Source organism: Myotis nattereri, assembly GCF_964212035.1.
Source record: "Myotis nattereri genome assembly, chromosome: 16".
NCBI lineage: Eukaryota > Metazoa > Chordata > Mammalia > Chiroptera > Vespertilionidae > Myotis > Myotis nattereri.
Window position 1 is genome coordinate 34494970 of NC_138091.1, and position 23460 is coordinate 34518429.

The 23460-nt window shown below is 42.6% G+C and overlaps 1 protein-coding gene across 1 annotated transcript in view; it reads left to right on the top strand.

Moving 5' to 3' along the window:
- Positions 1 to 5216: 5216 nt before the first annotated feature.
- The window catches only part of PPM1D (protein phosphatase, Mg2+/Mn2+ dependent 1D), a 34700-nt gene continuing 16456 nt past the window's right edge, over positions 5217 to 23460 (top strand). The window contains exons 1-2 of the mRNA XM_081108784.1: positions 5217 to 6170; positions 18086 to 18314. Of these exons, the coding sequence (XP_080964910.1) occupies positions 5714 to 6170; positions 18086 to 18314 (686 nt within the window). The 5' untranslated portion in view covers positions 5217 to 5713. The remainder of the gene's footprint in view (positions 6171 to 18085; positions 18315 to 23460) is intronic.

The window sequence follows — 23460 nt, forward strand, 5'->3', positions numbered from 1 at the left end:
GAAATTAATAAATATATCTTTTAAAAATACAAATAGTAACTACCATATGACTCAGCAATTCCAACTCTGGGTATTTATTTCCTGAAGAAAAAACAAAAACACTAACTCAAAAAGCTATATGCATGCCCTGGCTGGTTTGGCTCAGTGGATAGAGCGTCGGCTTGCGGACTGAAGGGTCCCAGGTTTGATTCCGGTCAAGGGCACATGCCTGGGTTGCAGGCTCGATCCCCATTAGGGGGCATGCAGGAGGCAGCCGATCAATGATTCTCTCTCATCATTGATATTTCTAGCGCTCCCTCTTCCTTCCTCTCTGAAGTCAATAAAAATATATTAAAAAGAAAAAGCTATATGCACCACCAAGTTCATTACAGCATTATTTATAATAGCCAGGATGAGGTAACATACTAAGTGTATATCAATGGATGAATGAATAAAAAAATGTGATATGTATGTGTGTATGTGTCATGGGCATGCTTCAGCTGCAAGACATGGGGTTTTGGTCTGTTATCTCTGAAAAGTAACTCAGCATTTTGTTAAACAGGATAAGTTACAAAATCAAGAGTTTGTTTTAACCATGTTAAATTGAAATGTCCATCAGACATCAGTGTGGAGCTGTCAAGTCCTCCAGTTGCATATAGAATTTGGGATCCAGGTAAAGTTTAGGACTAGAGATATAAATTTGGGAGCCATCCCCAGATAGTTTTTAGAGCTATGGTCCTGGATGGTGTTACCTACAGAGAGTGTGTAGGTAGAGAAAAGAGCTCATGGCAAAGCCCTGGGTACTCCCAACAATCTAAAGTCAAGCAGGGGCCCTAGCTGGTTTGGCTCAGTGGATAAAACATCAGCCTGCAGACTGAAGGGTCCCAGATTTGATTCCAGTCAAGGGCACATGCCTGGGTTGCAGGCTCGATCCCAGTTATTGGGTGTGCAGGAGGCAGCCAATCAATGATTCTCTCTCATCATTGATGTTTCTATCTCTCTCTCCCTCTCTGAAATCAATTATATATATATATATATATATATATATATATATATATATATATATATATATCGGGGAAAAATCAGGGAAAATGAGAAGGGGTAGTCAGTCAATGAAGTAGGAAGAAAACTAGTATAGTGTGGTCTCATAAATCAAGAGAAGTTTCAAGAAAGAAGCACTTAAGTGAAATAAGCCAGTCAATGAAGGAAAAATACCACATGATCTCACTCATTCATGGATAATAAAGACCATTATAAACTTATGAACAAAAATAGATACAGAGGCAGAGCTGCCTCAAACAGACTGTCAAACTGCAGCGGGAAGGCTGGGGAGGGGAGGGGGGCTGTAGGGGAGTAGGAGATCAACCGAAGGACTTACATGCATGCATATAAGCATAACCAATGGACATAAGACACTAGGAGTAGGTGAGGCAGGGGATTGTCAAGGGCTGGGGAAAAAGGAGACATATGTAATACCCTTTGTAATACTGAAAGAAAGAAAGAAAGAAAGAAAGAAAGAAAGAAAGAAAGAAAGAAAGAAGCACTAAATAGATGTTATCTCTTCTCGGTGTGTTCAGTGGTTGAGCATCGACCTATGTATGAACCAGGAGGTCACTGTTCGATTCCCAGGCCAGCAAATGCCCAGGTTGCAGGCTCAATCCCCACCTGGTCAGGGGCGTGTAGGAGGCAGCCAAGCAATGATTCTCTCTTATCATTGATGTTTCTCTCTCTTCTTCTCCCTTCCTCTCTAAAATCAATAAAAATATATTTTAAAAAAGAAAAAAAAAGAAGCAATGGTTTAACTTGCAATTAAGTTTCAAGAAGGAAACAATGGTTCCACTTTCTGCTTCATTTGGGACAGAAGTTAGTAAAAACAGGAAAGTCATCATTAGATTTGGAAACAGAGAGGTCTGGTTATATCATAAAAACAGTCTTAGTGACATGATGGGGATGGTTTCTCGATTGGATTGGGTTAAGGAGAAGTTATGAGGTAGTAATTGGAAGCAGCTTCCAGATAGAGCCAACTCTTTTTTTAAAAAAATATATTTTATTGATATTTTACAGAGAGGAAGGGAGAGGGATAGAGAGTTAGAAACATCGATGAGAGAGAAACATTGATCAGCTGCCTCCTGTACACACCCTACTGAGGATGTGCCTGAAACCAAGGTACATGCCCTTGACCAGAATCGAACCTGGGACCCTTCAGTCCACAGGCTGATGCTCTATCCACTGAGCCAAACTGGTCAGGGCTAGAGCCAACTCTTTGAAAAGTTTTTCCTGTTAAGGGGAGCAGAAAAATGGGATAGGATAGGTGTTAAGGTACTTTTTTTTTTTTTTTAAATATATTTTATTGATTTTTTACAGTGAGGAAGGGAGAGGGATAGAGAGTTAGAAACATCGATGAGAGAGAAACATCGACCAGCCGCCTCCTGCACACCCCCTACTGGGGATGTGCCCGCAACCAAGGCACATGCCCTTGACTGGAATCGAACCTGGGACCCTTCAGTCTGCAGGCCGACGCTCTATCCACCAAACCAAACCGGTCAGGGCGTGTTAAGGTACTTTTTATAGTTTTTGTTAAAATAGAAACTTGAATATGTTGTACACAGATGGAAATGTCCCAGTAGAACAGGAGAAATTGATGAAATAGGAGCAAGAAAGGGTAATTGGTGGAGCAAAGCTCACAAGAAGGAGACAGGATAAAGGATCCAGAACACAAATGGAGGGATTGTCTTTAACAGTAATAGCAAAGCCACTTCACCATGATGAGGAACTGAGAAGCTAGGATGGGTGTTGGATGGAAAATGTGGAAAAGCCTATCTAATAAAGAGGTAATATGCAAATTGACCATCACCCCAACACACAAGATGGCCGCCCCATGTGGACACAAGATGGCTGGCAGGGGAGGGCAGTTATGGGCTATCAGGACAGCCAGGGAAGGCAAGTGTGGGGGGACCAGACCTGCAGGGGAGGACAGTTAGAGGTGACCTGGCCAGCAGAGGAGGGCAGTTGGGGGAGACCAGTCCTGCAGGGGAGGGCAGTTAGGGGGGACCTGGCCAGCAGAGGAGGGCAGTTAGGGGTGACTGGGCCAGCAGAGGAGGGCAGTAGGGAGGAACAAGGCTTACAGGAGAGGGCAGTTGCATGGGGGACCAGTCCTGCAGGGGAGGGCAGTTAGGGGCAATCGGGCCAGCAGGGGAGCAGTTAGGCATCTATCAGGCTGGCAGGCAAGCGGTTGGGAGCCAGCAGTCCTGGATTGTAAGAGGGATGTCCGACTGGGATCAGGCCTAAATGGGCAGTCGGACATCCCTCGAGGGGTCCCAGATTGGAGAGGGTGCAGGCTGGGCTGAGGGCCACACACTACCCCCCACCCCCATGCACGAATTTCATGCACCGGGCCTCTAGTATAAAAAATAAAGTGGCTGAGAAGTGACAATAGTGGAAGAAATTAAGACAGTGAGCCATGAACAAATGAAGGGGATCTTATTGTAGGGCATTACCAAGGATCTTATGGTAGCGCCAGTTGGCATTAACTTTAAAAGAGCTTGGGTTTTTGAAGGAGGAAGGAAGAAAAATGATTTGGAAGCAACATGAGGAGCAGGTTCTAAGATAAGAATACCTATGAGAGGGAAAATGCTCTTTGTACTTGATACGTTGCTAGGGAGGTGGTTTTGCTAGGTGATCAACCAGTTTTCAGTTGGAACAGGAAGTTGATGAGAACATCTAGAGGTGAGGATAAAGGGGAAATGACTGAAAACAAATGTTGAAATCTAAAGTGCAGAATGAGATGCTGAGGATGGTTGGGGTAATAAAAGTAGAGGGTGGCATGGAGACGCTAATCGGGTAAATGATGGATGACCTGGAGCTACTGGTTGTGATTGAGTGACAAGGATTATAGTGATGAAATTACCTTCCTGTAAGCTCTAGAGGGGGAGGCGAGGTGGGTAAATTGGTTAAGATGAATAATACAGAGCTACACAACACAAACTGTTCTCTCTTGCAAGTCTTGGGGTATGGAGGCTACTGGGTAAAGTTGCTATTTCATTTAGAATTTTTGCATTTGTAGTTATAAAATATGATCTAAAGATTTCCTTCTAGTGTTACAATTGTTAGGTTCTGATAACAGGATTAGGATCATATTTCAAAAAGAAGCTGGGATTTTTTCCAAGTAGTTTTACACTCTGGAACTACCTGGTCTAGTTCATTTTGGTGTAGGAGATATCCTTGAGAACACTTTTATTTATTTTTTAGAAATATATTGTTATTGATTTCAGAGAGGAAGGAAGAGGGAGAGATAGGAACATTTATGATGAAAGAGAATCATTAATGGGCTGCCTCCTGTGTGCGACCTGACTAGAGCCTGGGTGGAGAGGAGCCTGCAACCGAGGTACATGCCTTGACCAGAAACGAACCTAGGACCCTCTGGTCAGCAGGCCAATGCTCTATTCCAGTGGTTCTCAACCTGTGGGTCACGACCCCTTTGGCTATTGAATGACCCTTTCACAGGGGTCGCCTAAGACCATCCTGCATATCAGATATTTACATTTCTTTTCATAACAGTAGCAACATTACAGTTATGAAGTAACAACGAAAATAATTTTATGGTTGGGTCACAACATGAGGAACTGTATTTAAAGGGCCAGAAAGTTGAGAACCACTGCTATTCACTGAAAATAACCGGCTAAGGCTAAATGTGTTTTTAGTGATTTTTTAGGGAGAGAGGAAGGGAGAGAGAGGAGAGACACCCTACATGATGGTAGAAATATCCTGAGTTTTCTAACCAGGACACAAACAGGATTGCCTCCCTCAAGTCCCAGTTACAGACACACCACCCAAATCAAGTTTAAGAAAAACTTTAAAAAAAGGAACAGTTGATTTTTAGTGGGGGGGCAGGGGTAGAAAAACGTAGATGTAAAAGCGCAACATCATGGGCTGCCCCCTGCACGCCCCCACCGGGGCAGCAACCCGGGCACAAGCCTTTGACCAGAATGGAACCCGCAACCTCCTGGCGCCCGGGAGACGCCTAACCTACTGAGTCACACCGGCCCGGGCAAGAATGACACACGTTTCCCAGCCTGTACGCAAACGATCTAACCAAGTGGGGTTTCCCGCCATTTCACTTCAAGGACTGGAAGGGCTTTCCCCCTAGATTCGTGGGAGACCCGAGCCTACACGGCTTTCCCCCGCCAGGCGAGCGGCGGAACGCCAAGGTCAGTAGGGTGCACTACGATCCCGGGGACAGGGCAACAAGGTGACAGACCAAACTGCCCAAGCGCCCGGCTTTCGCGGATAAGTTGGGAGGGCGGAGGCGCCCACTGCCAGGGGTAAACGAAGCGCCTAGTGCGTAACCCCGCGCCCGCGCTGGGAATGGGGAGCGCGGCCGTTGAAGGGCGGAGCAAGGGCTGGGGGCGGAGGCCGGGTTCGCTCCAACTCGAGCCCGGATTGGCCGGGCCCTGAGAGCCGAGTGACGACAGCCGGGGAGAACGTCCGATTTGTGTGGTGGGCGCGGGCGGGCGGAGGAGGCGCACTGCGCAGGCGCAGCGCCTCGGCTCCTGTCGGCCCAGCGCTCGCGGACAAGTCCCGACAGCGCGCGCCCCCGCTCCCGCGCCGGGACCGCCCCCTCCCCCTTTCGGCGGCGTCGAAGGTAAACAATAGTTGGCCGGTGACCGCGGAGGGCTTCTCCCGCCGCCGGATTCGGCGGACTGCGCGGTATCGGCGGGACCCCGGCCGGCCGGCCATGGCGGGGCTGTACTCGCTGGGAGTGAGCGTCTTCTCCGACCAGGGCGGGAGGAAGTACATGGAGGACGTTACTCAGATCGTGGTGGAGCCCGAGCCGACCCCTGAAGAAAAGCGCTCGCCTCGGCGGTCGTTCTCGCAGCCGTCACCGCCGGCTCTTCCGGGCGGCGAGGTCTCGGCGAAAGGCCCAGCGGTGGGGGCCCGAGAAGCTGGCGACCCTGCCCCGGACGCGGGGGCCTCGCCGGCTCCCGGTCGCGGCTGCCGCCGCCGCTCCTCGGTGGCGTTTTTTGCCGTGTGCGATGGGCACGGCGGGCGGGAGGCGGCACAGTTTGCCCGGGAGCACTTATGGGGTTTCATCAAGAAGCAGAAGGGGTTCACCTCGTCCGAGCCCGCGAAGGTTTGCGCTGCCATCCGCAAGGGCTTCCTCGCCTGTCACCTCGCCATGTGGAAGAAACTGGGTAAGTTCCCTGGCTTGTGTGGGCGCCCGCCTTTTCTGCAGGCGGTTGGGGGCTTTTAGGGCCCCGGCCCCGCGCGGGCCCCGAGCAAAGTGCACATGGGTGGACATGAAGGCTCTTGGTCTGATAGCACTTTCCGGGGTGGAAGTCCGGGCAAACAGAGTGGCCTTGGGAAGGGATTGCCGTCTCCCCGCAACCGCTCCTCGCCCGGTTTCCACCCTCTGCGGATCCTTGGCAAGCCGTCCCCCTCTCCCTCCTCGGCTTCGCTTTAGGTGGCAGCCGGCGAAAACGTGTTGGAAACCTGACGCCAGCTTTTGGCCAAAAGATCAACTGAAGATGGGCTGCTCTCTGGGCCATGCGATGGGAGCGGGAGATGGCAAAAACTAGGGCACCCCTTTCGAGTCTGTCATTACTTTGCTTATGAAGGACTTGTCCCTATCGGTTGCCGCCGCTCATGGTGTCGGTTCTCCAGATTGACCCCAGGTCGCGGGTGGTTGGAGTAAACTGTTGGCTATTTTAGGAAGGCGAAGATGTAATCATCCAGTCTCTCGAAAGGAATTCGGTTTTGCTTGTAGGATCTCGATGCGTGGACTGCTTATGAAAAAAACAAAAGCGCGGGGTGCATTGTTACATATTAAACTGTTCCCACGTTAAATCCTGCCAGGGCTTTGAAAAAGTTCAGTACACGTTTTGTGGGTAGTTGGCCTTACCGGTGCTAGTTGTATGCTGCCAGGTAGTTCTCCTCAGTTCCGACTGAAAAGTCCTGATAAGTTGTAATAGCTTGTCAAAGTAGCAAGAGATAAGGAGGATTTACCCTTGTGCTAAAAGGAAATAGAGACCTTAATATCTAAAAATTCGATCTATTGTAGTTTTAACTAAGCGTTAAATGTTTTCTACAGCAGTCAGTGTCTCTGTACCCAACGTATTATATCATGCAGAGTTATAGTTGCTTTAACATTGCTGTGAATGAATGGCGTGAATCTTTTTTAGAGACAATACGTCATTTTAAAAATCCTCTTGTTTTTGGTAGCATAATTTATCTTTAGCAGAGGGCAGAGACATAGTGAAGAGTGTAAAGATTGGTCAAATACAGAACATTTTAAAAAGGTATAGTCATAGAATTGTAGATTAGCTTCTTTGAGTCTGTTTCCTATTTACCTGGCTTTCTGCCAAGAATAATTTGATTGACTCATAGAACAACCAGTCCGCCTGTTGGAGGCGTTTCCCTTCGAATCCCAGAGGCCCCTATTATGGATTTGTTTTGTTTTTGTGTAGGCAGAGCAGTGCTAAAAGCACTGCAGTATATTCCAGAAATATGTCATTATGTTGTCTGCAGTGCTACCAGGAGTGGACAGCGAGACAAGATAGCGGAAGATTAAACACAAAGAATTATTTGAGTCCTGTTTATATAGCAGTACACTTGAAGCAGCATGAATTTGCCATATGTTTGAACTGAAAGGATAAAGTATAAACCCAGTTACTTGAACATTTTTTAATAAAGCAGGGACCATGCTGTTGAATGTGAATGTTTATTGATGTACATTTACTTTTGAATCAAGCTTTCAGAGCCTTATGTACCAGATAAATGCTTGCTTCATGCCACAGCTAAACCTTGTACTCCACCCCCAAAACTTGAATAAAAAAAGAATATGCTGAGTATTATGGAAGTTTTCACACAGGAGATGCAGGTTGGGGAAAAAAAGTGCTTAAGTCTCAAATTCATGGGTGGGTCCTCATTTTCTATAGAATAAACTACATTTTATAATGTACAGGCCAAGCCCTTTCCAATCCAACTTCAGGCTCCCTCCCTATTCAGTTTTATCTCTTGTACACATTTTTATCACAGTCTACTTCTCTTTTATCACAGGGTACAGTGAAATATTCCATTTTATTGAATTCCCTCCCTCTTCCCCAAAAAACTGAAAAATATACTCTTCAGTCTCTAAGTCAGTATGCTTTCTTCTGTGAAAAGTTATGTTTCTTTTAAAATTAAACATCCATCCTTTATTTCTACTATTATAATACCCATTGGGCTATAGCAATGGTTCTCATATACCTTACAAAGTCGTCCCCCCTTCCAACCTGGCACTATACCTTGTGATTACAGTACTAGAGGGCCGGTGCATGAAATCTGTGCATGGGTAAGGTCCCTAGGCCTGGCTGGCGATCAGGGCCCATCGGGGCCTCTGGCTGCCAGCTGGGGCCTCCCTTCGTTCCACGCTGCCCCCTGGTGATCAGTGCATGTCATAGCGAATGATAGAACTCCTGGTCTCCCAGTTGAACTCCCACGGGGACACTTTGCAGATTAGATTTTTATATAGATAGATTATTGACTATATTCCCTATGCTGTACTTTACAGTCCCATGACTATTTTGTAATAACAATTTGTACTTCTGAATTCCTTCACCTTTTTCACCCAGCCTCCCAACTCCCCTCCCCTCTGGCAACCATAATTCTGTTCTCTATGTCTGACTCTGTTTCAGTTTTGTTTGTTTATTTAATTTGTTATTTGTCTTTCTCTGACTGACTTATTTCACTGAATGTTGTGGCAAACTTTTGCTCTGAGAATCCCAGAGAGCTTTTATGTGGCCTACATTGATCATATTTACTACAGTATATGAGAAATTCAAATTGAGAAATTAAAAAAATTATTACTCTAGTACAAAAATAAACTTAATATATTTTTAAGTGAATCATCACCCTTCCCCCCCAAAAAATATTGAAATATTCTCATATCCACTTCTGCATTCAGTCTGTTGTACTATCTTATCTAGTTGAAGCATATAAAAAAAGGGAGCCTTCCCTAGCTGGTTTGGCTCAGTGGATAGAGCATCGGCCTACGGACTGAAGGGTCCCAGATTCGATTCCAGTCAAGGGCACGTGCCTGGGCTGCGGGCTTGATCCCCAGTAGTGGGTGTGCAGGAGGCAGTCGATCAATAATTCTCCCTCATTATGTTTCTCTTTCCCTCTCTCTTCCTCTCTGAAATAAAAAATATATATTTCTTTTTAAAAAAGGAAAAGGAAGCCTCATCCTATATAATAATGCAGTAATATGCAAATTGACCATCACTCCAACACACAAGATGGCCACCCCCATGTGGTCAAAGATGGCCGCCCCCATGTGGACACAAACTGGCTGCCAGGGGAGGGCAGTTGGGAGGGACCAGTCCTGAAAGGGAGGGCAGTTGGGGGTACGAGGGCAGTTTGGGGGAACCAGGACTGCAGGGGAGGGAAGTTGGGGGGACCCAGGCCTGCAGGGGAGAGAAGTTGGGGGGAACCAGGCCTGCAGCAGAAGGAAATTGGGGGGAACCAGGCCTGCAGGGGAGGGCAGTTGGGGGCAACCAGGCCTGCAGGGGAGGGCAGTTGTGGGGGGACCAGGCCTGCAGGGGAAGGCAGTTGTGGGGACCAGGCCTGCAGGGGAGGGCAGTTACAGGGACCAGACCTGCGGGGAGGGCAGTTGGGGGCGACCAGGCCTTCAGGGGAGGGCAGTTGGAGGGGGACCAGACTGGCAGGGGAGAGCAGTTAGGGGCAACCAGGCCTGCAGGGGAGAGCAGTTAGGGGTGACCGGGCCAGTAGGGGAGGTCAGTTAGAGGCAATTATGCAGATCTTCTAAATATTTGTGCATTTTATACAATAGCAAAATGTCATATGTGGTAATATTAGGCCTGCAGGGGAGGGCAGTTGGGGGCGACCAGGCTGACAAGGGAGGGCAGTTAGGGGTGACTGTGCCAGCAGGGGAGGGCAGTTAGAGGCGACCAGGCCTGCAGGGGAGGATAGTTAGGGGTGACCAGGTCTGCAAGGGAGGACAGTTAGGGGTGACCAGGCTGGCAGGGGAGGGCAGTTAGGGGCAATCGGGCCAGCAGGAGAGCAGTTAGTCATCAATAAGGCTGGCAGGGGAGTGGTTGGGGGTGAACAGGCTGGCAGGCAGATAAGCGGTTGGGAGCCAGCAGTCCTGGATTGTGAGAGAGATGTCCAACTGCCCGTTTAGGCAGTCGGACATCCCTCCAGGGGTCCCAGATTGGAGAGAGTGCAGGCTGGGCTAAGGGGTCCCCCCCCCCCCCTGCACAAATTTCGTGCACCGGGCCTCTACTACACAAATATATTAGGGAAAGGAGAAATAGTTTATTCATTTTTTTTTAGATAATTATGGGTATTCTATACTAGTTTCTTAAGGTTAGTCAAAATGGAATCTGAAACCTTATGAATGAACTTTTTGTCATTTTACATTAAAATCCATTGTTTTCTCTTGTAAGATTCAAAATGAAATTTACCTGTGTGACATGATGTATTAGTCAATTGGAAAATATTGGGTCTCTGAATTATGCAGATCTTTTAAATATTCGTGCATTTTATACAATAGCAAAATGTCATACATGGTAATATTGCTGGCTTCATCAGAAAAGTTTTTTTTTCCATTTATTTTTTAGTTACAGTTGACATTCAATATTATTTTGTATTATTTTCAGGTGTACAGCATAGTGGTTCGACAATCATATGCTTTACAAAATGGCCCCCTCCTTGCAACCTGGCACCATACCTAGTTATTACAGTACTAGAGGCCCGGTGCACAAAAATTTGTGCACTCGGGGGCGTCCCTCAGCCCAGCCTGTGCCCTCTCGCAGTCTGGGACTCCTCGGGGGATGACCACCTGCTGGCTAGGCCCCCCCCCGCCCAGGGGATTGGACCTAAGCTGGCAGTCAGACATCCCTCTGGCAGCCCAGGAGCCCTCAGGGGATGTCCACTTGCCAGCGGGGAGCAGGCCTAAGCTGCAGCCGGACATCCTTAGCACTGCTGAGGAGGCAGGAGAGGCTCCCACCACCACCGCTGTACTGGCAGCCGTCAGCCTGGCTTGTGGCTGAGCAGAGCTTCCCCTGTGGGAGCGCCCCGACCACCAGGGGGCAGCTCCTGCATTGAGCGTCTGCCCCCTGGTGTTCAGTGTGTGTCATAATGACCAGTTATTCCTAGTTGTTCTGCTATTAGGGTCAATTTGCATATTACCCTTTTATTATATAGGATAGAGGCCTGGTGCATGGGTGGGGGCCGGCTGGTTTGCCCTGACGGGTGTCCGGATTAGGGTGGGGGTCCCGCTGGGGTGCCTAGCCAGCCTGGGTGAGAGGCTGAGGGCTGTTTTTAGACTGGCCACACCCCCTTCAGGGTGGGGGTCCCCGCTGGAGTTCCTGGCCAGCCTGGGTGAGGGGCTGATGGCTGTTTGCAGGCTGGCCAAGCCCCCCAGTGGAAACCCTCACCCCATGAGGGTGTGGCCATCCTGGATGAGGGGCTGATGGCTGTTTGCAGACTGCCACGACCCTCAGCCACCCAAGCTCCCAGTGGAGGCTGGCAGGAAGCAGGTATCTGGGATTTATATATCTTCTATAATTGAAACTTTGTTGCCTTGAGCGGAGGCCACAGCCAGCCAGGGCAGGTAGGAAGCTTGGCTTACTCCATTGCCAAGGCAACCAAGTCTCCTGCTTGCTCCAGCTCCGTGGCTGTTGGCTGCCATCTTGGTTGGGTCAGTTTGCATATAGTCACTCTGATTGGCTGGTGGGCATGGCTTGGGCGTAGCGGAGGTGCAGTCAATTTGCATGTTTCTCTTTTATTAGATTAGATTATTGACTATATTCCTTATGCTGTACTTTATATCCCCATGACTATTTTATGACTACCAATTGGTACTTCTGAATCCCTTCACCTTTTTCTCCCAGCATCCCAATCCTGCCTCTCCTCTGGCAACCATCAGTCTGTTCTCTGTGTCTGACTCTCAATTTTTTTTGTTCATTTATTTTGTTCTTTAGATTTCACATATCAGTGAAATCATATGGTATTTGCCTTTCTCTGACTGACTTATTTCATTGAGCATAATACCTTCTAGGTTCATCCATGCTGTCACAAACTAAGACTTCATTCTTTGTAGTATTCCATTGTATATTTATACACCAACTTTTTAATTCACTTGTCTATTGATGGGGAGTTGGGTTGCTTCCATATCTTGGCTATTGTAAATAATGCTGCAGTGAACATGGGGGTGCATATATACTTTCAAATTAGCATTTTGTCTTAACCAGATGCTGTTCATTTTATAATTATTCATTAAAGTGTATACTTATGTTTTATGGCCTTTTCAATATGTGTGCTATGTTATGTTTCACAGTTTGTTTAAGTTAAAAGAAAATAAGGCATCAATTTTGTAGTCATAGATCATAGCAGACAGTTCCCTAGCCCATCCAGTTCTATAGTTTGGTTATAGACATCATTCTGAGAAGCTCAGCCTAGCTTCAATTATTTTATGGGTTAAGTATAGCTTTTGCTAAAATTTAAAAAACAACAACACATTTTTGTTGATTTTAGAGAGAGAGTGAGGGAGGGAAAGGGATAGAGAGGTAGAAACATCGATGAGAGAGACACATCAGTCATCAGCTGCCTCTTGCACACCCCACACCAGGGATCGAACCCGCAACCCAGTCATGTGCCATAACGGAATCGAACCAGGGACTTTTTGGTTCATGGGTTGATGCTCAACCTCGGAGCCACACCAGCAGGGCTAAAACATGTTCCTTTTATTAGTAAATAAGCTAGTATAGATTCTTTTTTCTGCAGTTAAGAATTTAAAATAAAAAATCTATTATCACAATAAAGGTAAGTGAGGTAAGTGAGGTAATCTCCCGTAAAGGGGGGTTAAGCACATTTAGAAAACAAATACCTACAGTATGCAAGTACTTCAGCTGTTTGCAAAAAGTACCGAAAACAAAATGGAAAGGATAAAAGAAAAAGAGCTAAAAATAAAAAGATATTCAAAGACACAATATGAACATTATTTAAACCACATTTTGGTCAAAAGCATTATGTACAAAGAGATATGCTTCAAAGATCTAAAAATACTGAATGTGTTCCCTATTCATTTGAAATGTCACCTTTATCATTTGCTACATTTGCCTCAGATCTATTTCTGGATTCATCCTACTCATCTATTTATGGTACTTAAATAGCGATTTTAAGTATGCCTCAATTATTTCAATATTATCTTAAGTATTTTTCCAGATAAACTTTTGAAGCACCTTGCAAAATTAAAAAAAAAAAAAAACCCTGTTGAAGTTCTTATGGGAACTGCAGTATATTAGTTATAAAGTAATTGACTTCTTTAAAATTTGACATACTTAATTAGTCTTCCTTGTTTCCTACTTTACATTTGAATCTTAAATTATTTAAAAATGACAAAACTAGGAGCATATTAAAAAGATAGTATCAGTATATGAACTCTAACTTAAGAAAAGTATAGTAAGAAAATATACATGTCATTAAAACAAAGACTAATACATTTTTAAAAAAATTTATGTTTATTGATTTCAGAGAGGAAAGGAGAGGGGGAGAGAGGTAGAAACATCAATGAGAGAGAGAATCATTGATTGGCTGCCTTCTGCACACCCCCCCACTGGGGATTGAGCCCACAACCTGGGATCGAGCCCTTGACCAGGAATCGAACCCAGAACCCTTCAGTCTGCAGGCCGATGCTCAATCCACTGAGCCAAACTGGCTAGGGCCTAATACATTTTATAACAAAAATATAACATTTTTGAATGAAGTAAAACTATTCTAAATAGAGAACATGATAAATTTAAAACTTGGGATACTTATGTACCAATTAACATACAGTAATTTAACTCTCAGGAGGTAGGTACTATCATTATCTCTATTTTAGAGAGGAGGATACTCTGGCACAAAAGTTTTACCCAAAATCACACAGGTAATAAGTGGAGATGCCTGGGATTCAAACCCAGTCAATATATCATACTGCTAATCATTATGCTAAGAGTTCTTACAGAATTCTAATGCCAAAGTAAGTATCTACACTAATAAAAGAGAAACATGCAAATTGGTGTCACTCTGCTACGCTCACCAGCCAATCAGAGCGACTATGCAAATTAACCCCACAGAGATGGTGGTTAATTTGCATACGCAGGCACGAGTGAAAACTGAAGAGGCTTGGCTTCTCTGCTGCAGCCCCAGCAGAGAAGCCAAGCCTCGCTGCGGCCGGACCAAAGGCCTGGGTTCCGGGTGCCAGAGGAAAACCGGTGCCTGCAGCCAGGGGAAGGAAGGCCTATTGCGCGAATCTTTGTGCAGTGGGCTTCTAGTGAAGATATAAAAAAGCCTTTAGGAAAGCAATTTGAAAATGTTATTAACAATCATCAAGAGATTATCTTTAGCCCTAACCGGTTTGACTCAGTGGATAGAGCATCAGTCTGTGGACTGAAGAGTCCTGGGTTCAATTCAGGTCAAGGTCATGTACCTTGGTTGTGGGCTCGATCCCCAGTGGGAGGGCATGCAGGAGGCAGCTGATCAATGTTTCTCTCTCATCAATGTTTCTAACTTTCTATCTCCCTTCCTTTCTGTAAAAATCAATAAAATTTATTTTTAAAAAAGATTATCTTTAACTAAATAATTCAGCTTTTGAGAATTTTTTTCTTAGGAAATAATCCAAATGAAAGAAAAGGCTATGTTGCTTTTATTTGAGCCCTTATTTATAATTAGAGGCCCGGTGCATGAAATTCATGCACTGGGGGTTGGGGGGATTCTCTCAGCCCAGCCTGCACCCTTTCGCAGTCTGGGTACTCTCTCACAGTCCGGGACACCTCGGGGGATGTCCACCTGCCGGCTTAGTCCTGCTTCCAGGAATCGGGCATAGATATTATAGTGCACACTTGTCCAGCACCCATTCACCTTCTATTGGATTTGATTCATCCCAGAGGTTAAAGTCTTTCAATGAGTGTCCACCAGTTTCTATCACTAGAACCTCAGAGGTATCCTTCTCTCTATTTGACACCTGTGAACTACCTAATGTCCTTCCAATAAATTCCCAAGTTCTTTTCCCTATTTAATGTAGATTGAGTCAGTTTGTGTTATTTTCAAAGACCTGTAATACAAAACTAGTTCCAAAGGGTAGGTTGCAGGCAAGTGCTCCTCAGAAAAATGTAAGTCATGGAATCAATAAGAGGTAGAAGGCATCAGGACTCTCATTCATATTCAAGATGGTAAGCAAACAGCCCATGTATGGAGTGGTGAGATAGGGCTGAATTCATCAATAAAGAAAACAGTAAGCAGATAGTCTGCTGTCAGCATACTAGTTTAGAACTGTGGTTAAAACTTTTCTGGTCAACTAATGCAAACACTTAGGCAAACACTGGCCTAAGACCCCATATAACTCTTAGAAACAACAAATAATTTGATATGACTGTTAAGAACTGAATTTGGGGGACAGAGGAAGAAGAGCTGAATTGTGTCCCTCCAAAAAATGTTTTGTTGAAATCCTAACACCTAGTACCTCACAATAGGACCTTATTTGGACATAGTCTTTTTTGTTTGTTTTTTTAATTCTCACTCGAGGATATTTTTCCATTGATTTTTAGAGAGTAGAAGGAAGGGGGAGAGACAGAAAAACATGGATGTGAGAAAGACAATTCGATTGTGTTGCCTCCCACATGTACCCCTACAGGCTACTGGAATCGAACCTGGGACCCTTCAGTCCTTGGGCTGAGGCCCTATCCACTGAGCCAAACCAGCTCACGCAGGAATAGGGTCTTTACAGTGATAATCTATAAAGTTAAGATAAAGTCATTAGGGTGGGCCCTAATCCAATATGACTGGTGTTCTTATAAAAAGAGGAACTTTGGCCCTGGCCAGTGTGGCTCATTTTGTTTTAGTGTCTGACAATATACCAAAAGGTCACAGGTTCAAAATATCTAGGTTGCAGGTTTGGTTCCCAGTTGGGGCGCATACAAGAGACAACTGATTGATGTTTCTCTCTCTCCCTCTCTCTAAAAATTAATGAACATGCCCTCCTCGGGTGATGATTTAAAAAAAAAAAAAAAAGAGGAAATTTGGACCCAGGGACACACAGGGGAAGATGATATGAAGACACATAGGAAAAGATAGCCATGTGACTAGAGTGAGAAGTCTACAAGAGAGTAAATACCAGGAATTGCCAGTGAAGGGGAAGAGGCAAGGAATGATTCTCCCTCAGAGCTTTTAGGTAGAATATAGCTAATGGACCTGCCACTCACCACCTTGACTTTGGACTTCTAGCCGTCTAGAACTGTGACACAATACATTTTTGGTAATTTGTTAAGGCAGGTCTAGAAGACAAACACAATGATATAGAGCAGAGGTTCTCAACCTGTGGGTCGTGACCCCTTTTGCGGTCTAACGACCCTTTCACAGGGGTCGCCTAAGACCATCCTGCATATCAGATATTAACATTATGATTCATAACAGGAGCAACATTACAGTTATGAAGTAGCAACGAAAATAATTTTATGGTTGGGTCACAACATGAGGAACTGTATTTAAAGGGCCAGAAGCCCAAACCGGTTTGGCTCAGTGGATAGAGCGTCGGCCTGCGGACTCAAGGGTCCCAGGTTCGATTCCGGTCAAGGGCATGTACCTTGGTTGCAGACACATCCCCAGTGGGGAGTGTGCAGGAGGCAGCTGATCGATGTTTCTCTCATCGATATTTCTAATTCTTTATCCCTTCCCTTCCTCTCTGTAAAAAATCAATAAAATATATATTAAGGAAAAAAAATAAATAAATAAAGGGCCAGAAGGTTGAGAACCACTGATATAGAGGAAACAAAAGATTTGGGGAGATAGGGATCTTTTATTAAATCTATTTATATGCATATAACTCCCACTTACCTAACCCAAGAATGGTTTAGAAGACTCTTCAAAGTTCTTCGGGTAATCTCTTCCCACCCTCCCCCCCCCCCCCTCCAACACACACACACAGAAACTTTTAAATTTGATGGTAGTACAACTTCAAAGTAATTTTTTTTTATATGGCTAGTCCATTCTTTTGTCTTTAGGAAATCCTTCCCTACCCTAAGATCATGACTGTACCTTCCTATATATTTTCTAAGCATTTTAGTTTTTCTTTTCATGTTAGGCCTTTAATGTACCTGTAATTGATTTTTTGTGTTTGGCATCAGGGACCCAAAGTTGTTTTTTTCTCTCTCTCTTGTCCTAATTCCAGTTATTAAATGTCTATCCTTTCTCCATTGTTTGTAAGTTTCAAAATATGCACGGGTCTGTTTTTGTACTCACTATTGTGTTCTGTTAGTCTACTGATTTACAGCTTTTCCATAAAAGTCTTGTTAGGGCTATGTTAGCATTGTCCCTGGATATACAGGGGGCGGGGGCAAAAGTAGCTTTACAGTTGTATATGAAACAGTTTGTTCTTGTGTTATTATCTTTTTTTTTTATATATATATATATTTTATTGATTTTTCACAGAGAGGAAGGGAGAGAGATAGAGAGTTAGAAACATCGATGAGAGAGAAACATCGATCAGCCGCCTCCTGCACACCTCCTACTGGGGATGTGCCCGCAACCCAGGTACATGCCCTTGACCGGAATCGAACCTGGGACCCTTCAGTCCGCAGGCCGACGCTCTATCCACTGAGCCAAACCGGTTCCGGCCTTGTGTTATTATCTTAATACAACTGTAAACCTACTTTTGCCCCATTCTGTAATGATGAAACGATTAATTCAAGTCCTTTAATAGCTTTCAAAATATTTTTTAAAAAATTTTCCCAATACTGCCCTAGCCAGTTTGGCTCAGTGGATAGAGTATCAGCCTGTGGACTGAAGAGTCACGGATTCGATTCCTGTCAAGGGTACATGCATGGGTTGTGGGCTTGATCCCTCGTAGGGGGTGTGCAGAAGGCAGTCGATCAATCATTCTCATCTTTGATGTTTCTATCTCTCTCTCCCTCTCCCTTCCTCTCTGAAATCAATAAAGATATATATTTAAAAAAATTTTCCCAATGCTAATTAAAATTTTATAATGCTAACTCAGCATATGATACATAAACTGTATTGGAATAAAACATAAGTTACCTGGAAGAGTAAAATATTTTATTTCGTATTACAGCAGAATGGCCAAAGACTATGACGGGTCTTCCCAGCACGTCAGGGACAACGGCCAGTGTGGTCATCATACGGGGCATGAAGATGTATGTAGCTCACGTGGGTGACTCAGGCGTGGTTCTTGGAATTCAGGATGACCCAAAGGATGATTTTGTCAGAGCTGTGGAAGTAACACAGGACCATAAGCCAGAACTTCCCAAGGAAAGAGAACGAATTGAAGGACTTGGTGGGAGGTAATCATTATGCTGTTTTGTCTTTCCTCTCTTGGTCTATTTAATCCTTTTCTGCTTTACTAACCAGTTTGTCCTATTTCTCCCTTTTGATGAAGTGATTTTTCTCAGTATTATATGTTTTTAGTTTGCCTGATAAAGTACCCATGTGCATTCATATTTATCTCATTACTTTGAATTGACTTTTATTTCTGATAATGGCTCCAAAGGGAAATATTTTAGTGGAATTCAAGTAACAACATATGCAAGGATTTATTTTTTATTGTTTTATTTTTTGCAAGGATTTATTGAAGACCTTTTACATGAATAATGATCAGCATGACCTTCATAATTTGAACTGAACAGCCCTTAGAGTTCCAGAATAGAACAGTTTGATCTTATTTCAGGAATAGAATTTTGTTAAAATTAACCTTCAGTTTTTTCTTTGATTTCTAAGTCATGTGCTGCAAACCTTTCTTCTTATTTTCTTTTCTGTATTTTAACTTACTGTCTCAATGTGTGGTCTATAAACTATGAACTGAAATTGACTTCAACATGATATTTTTATGATACAAACTAAAATGTAAGATTATTCTAAAGTAATGAGGAATAAATAGCATGAGAAAACTAAAAAATTATTCCAATACTTATTTGTAACAATGGAAGGCCTAAGGCAAGTTAAATGTTTTCTAAATAATAATTATAACGAAAGCCTTATAATATTATTACTAGCCTCTCTTTCTTGCTTTTAGTAAATCAAAAGTCTTTTTCAGAGTAATAATAAACTAAGAAAAATAATTAACATTCTTAATTATAAGGAGTTCAAAACATCAGTAAGAAAAACACCCTCCCCGCCCCCAGATAGGTGGATAATGGAAAGGAAGTTTGAACAACAAAAATACAAAAGAGTAGTAAACATGAGAAAAAATGTTTAACATTATTGAAATGAAACTCTATTTCCTTCTGTTGGGTTAGCAAAGATTAAAAAACTGGAGAGGTACTCTTTAATATTTTTGTTGAAGTGGATCTCCTGTGGGAAGGATTTTAAGTTGGTAAAAACTGTATAGAATATAATACCTATCACTAGCTTTAAATGTTTATTTTTTTAAAAAGAGAGAAAAAAATGTTTATAGACGCAGTAATTTCAGAAATCTACTCTAAAGAAGAAATCTGAAATGTGGACCAAAATATATGAAGAGTTATTGATTGCAGGAATGTTTAATGACTGTTAATGGCTGGAAAAAACTTGAAGGCCCAATAGCTGGAGAATGGTTAAGCATATTATAACACATACTAATAACAATGAATATGATATAGCTATTTAATGTTTATAGATAAACTAGAGACCCATTGCACGAAATTTGTATACTGGTAGGGTCCCTAGTGGCTGCCAGCTGGGTACTCCCTCCCTTCCCCCAGCCAGCCCCACCCCCTGGTCAAACTCTCGGACAAATGCCCAGTCGAGGGGACAATTTGCATACTATGCTTTTATTATATAGGATTTTAAAAAATCAATTATATTATGAAAAATTTTAAGCATAATTAAAGGTAAAGAGAGTATTCTAATGAATTCTCATGTATATGAGGTATTTTTAATAATAGAATGCCTATAGGTAACAGAATAAGCAGCATATAAAATGATATAGTGTAATCTCAACTACGCTGAGAAATAAGAATAGGATAGAAATATACTAAATGTTAAAAATTTTCTGAATGATGATTTGCTTATGTATATATGCATACACATACTTTTTTAGGTAGAATAAAATGATGTTCTATAGAAGGCTCTCAACTACTATTGTCCCATAGGCCACTCAGTTCTCTTCCACCTACAAGAAACTAATATTACCGTTTATTGTTCAATAGAGTGATATTCCTATACAATCAAATATGAAATTATACCATGTATGGATGTACTATCATTTATTTAGTCTGTTGAAGAATATTTATTTCTAATTTTTTGTTATTACAACACTATAGTAAAGCGAAAAATTGACTGCCTCCTGCACATGCATCTTTTTGTACAGTGCAAGTATCATTTGAAGGATCATTTCCTAGAAGTGGTATTGCTGGGCCAAAGAGGAGTATGAGGGGCGTGCAGGAGGCAGCCAATCGATGTTTTGTTCTCACTTCAGTGTTTCTCTCTCTCCCCCTCTCCCTTCCTCTCTCTCAAAAAATCATTTAAAAAATATAGCCCGGCTGGTGTGCCTCAGTGGTTGAGCTCGACCTATGAACCAGGAGGTCATGGTTCGATTCCCAGTCAGGGCACATGCCCGAGTTCCGGGCTCAGTCCCTGGTGTGGGGTGTGCAGGAGGCAGCCAATCAATGATTCTCTCTCATCACTGATATTTCTCTCTCTCCCTCTCCCTTCCTCTCTGAAATCAATAAAAATATATTTTAAAAAAATATATTAATATATATATATATATATGACTGATTCCTGACGCACATGAAACTCACTTGAGGATGGGAAGCTACAGAATGGCTCCTGGATTTCTGTAAGACTCATTGCTGAAAACAACATGATAAAAGCTGCCTGCTCTCATACTGTTTCCTGTTCTGTATCCCACAAAATTAAATGAGCCTGGTTTCATGCTATAATATATTTGATCCTTTGAGTGTGAAGGTCAGTCTGTATGACACTTTGTATAATACTGCTGGTAGTCATGCAAAGTGGGCTTTGCAATTGCAAATTGAATTCATGTATGTATTTGGGTTTTTTTCTGGGCTTTCTATTTTTTAAAAAATAAAGTGTTATAAGAATTTTAAAAATATATATTTTATTAATTTTACAGAGGGAGAAAGAGATAGAGATAGAAATATCAATGATGAGAGAGAATCATTGATCTGCTACCTCCTGCACACCCCACGCAGGATCGTGCTTGCAACCTGGGCATGTGCCCTGATTGGGAATTGAACTGTGACCTCCTGGTTCATAGGTGGACGCTCAACCACTGAGCCACGCCAGCCAGGCTTACTTTTTAAATTGAGGCTTTATTATAGTTTGTAACATGGGTAGGCCTAATCTCTTCTCATTAATTTTTAAAATACATTTTTCTTGCCTATTTCTTTATCTTGCTATCTGAACTGTTAAATTACATTTTCTTTGATTGTCATAAGTTTTTTTTAGAGTTTATGTTTTTTTGTCTTATCTCTTAAAATACCATCTGGATAATTGGACAGATGCTCTTTGCTATTTGGGAGCAGGTGTCTTTTTGCATAAATTGAGCTGTTTTATTATAAGTCATTTCCTCCTTTCCCTCTGTCTCACCCTAGGCAACTGGCCAGTGCTCTGTTTTTCCAGCCTTCTGTTGCTGTCAGTCAGCTCCCTGCATATCAGGCTGTTCTTTTGTGTATGTCTTTCGATGGTACAGGGTAATGGTGAGGAGTGCAATAAAAGCAGCATTTCTTCTAACATTGCTTTGTTTTTTTTATTCCAAATTTAAAACTTCATTTTAATCAGTACCATTATTTTGTCTTTTCTTCCTCAGAAATATAGAGACCATAATATTTTTTAATATTAAGTGTTAAGAGAGCTGCTAGTATAGTTATATTGGAAGCAATTGGTAGCTACTGTAATTACTTAAGTATTAAGTCTTATTTTTAGGGAGCAGGTTTAGGAAAGACCAGTAGGGCTTAAGGTGTTAGGGAGACAGAATGTAGGTATCTCTTTTCCTGTAATTCTCATGTTTCATAGATTTTTTTGAATGATAGATTTAGTCTTTATTCTCTGATTTGCTTTTTAAATTTTTTTTTATCTTTTTAAGGTGTTTTTTTTTCTTCGCATTTGCTTTTGAAGCTCAGCATTGAATAAAGCATAAAATAATAAAATGACTGCCTTTGATATTCTCTCTTACTCTTGTTAGGACCTAGAACAATGTTGCTTTTAGAATTGTGAATTAAACTAAAAAGGGATAGTAAATTAGCAACTCTCTTTAATTTCTCTTCTATATTAACATTGACATTGTTTTTTGATCATTCTGTACTTGCTTCATTCCTTCCTTGTGCTGCCTGGTATAGTAGCCACTAGCCACATATGGCTGTTTAAATTCAAGTATAAATTAATCAAAATTAAATAGAATTAATTCAGTTTCACATTTGCAGTGCTCAGTGGGTACACATAGCTTGTGACTACTGTATTTGGGCAGTGCAGGGTAAACATTTCCATAATTGCAAGAAGTTACATGATACAGCTGCTGAAATCTCCTGGTTTGTCCTTATCAGATGAGTTTGTTTTCTACTTTAAAAAGATGATTGAGGTTCTCCTTCTGCATTTCATGGGTGTTTTTTTTGGTTTGTTTGTTTGATTTTCTTTTTGGTCAGAGGAAGATTGTTCTTTTCTCATTTATAAGGTTTATGCCTTTATTTTACTTCTCTTAGGACTTTTTCCCCATTTATTTCTTCTCTCGCTAGTATTTTTATCCCTTTGAAGTTAGAACAGAGATATAAAAACCATAGAGGATAACCAGATGGCTGCTGCTGAGGTGTACACCAGGCATTTCATAGTGACATTTATTTGGAGGTGGTGTCCATTATTTGTCCTGTCTTCAGTTTTCTATACCTTGAAGCCAGTTTAGTTTAAGTGCTCATCAAGTTTAGGGAAATAAGAGTCAGGCTACTCAAAGCCAAAAGAGTAAACTAATAAGAGACTCATATATCAGAATGTTATAGTACTTGTTAGTGAGAAAAATAACAAGTCATCTGTCTTTGACAGCCTTGGGAATGAATCATTATGATTAGCATGTGTCTGTCAAATGGACCTAATATTGTTTCTTGGAAATACTCTTTGCCATTCCACACCCCAACTTTTCTAGCCTTCCAGACGAACATTTGTCTTCTATTTATTTTTTAAAAAATTCAGGTAGATTATGGTTAAAGTGATTTAAGGGTCAGCTTCCCAATTCAATAATATAGCCACAGGGTAGAGAGACCATCTCTATTGGTTTATTTTCCCATCTCTATTGTTTTCAGTAACATTTTTTGTTCCAAGACTTATTTCCATGTTTTAGGCAACCTAGAGTATCCTAACTCCTAGAGTTACTAATTACAGATTTCTGTTGCTCCTATGCCAAATTTCTAGGATGGTTTTTCTTATTCTGTAACTCTGAAATCTACATTTTTGCAGATCTGTTTCCAAAGTCTAATCTTACACTTCTGATTATAGAAATAT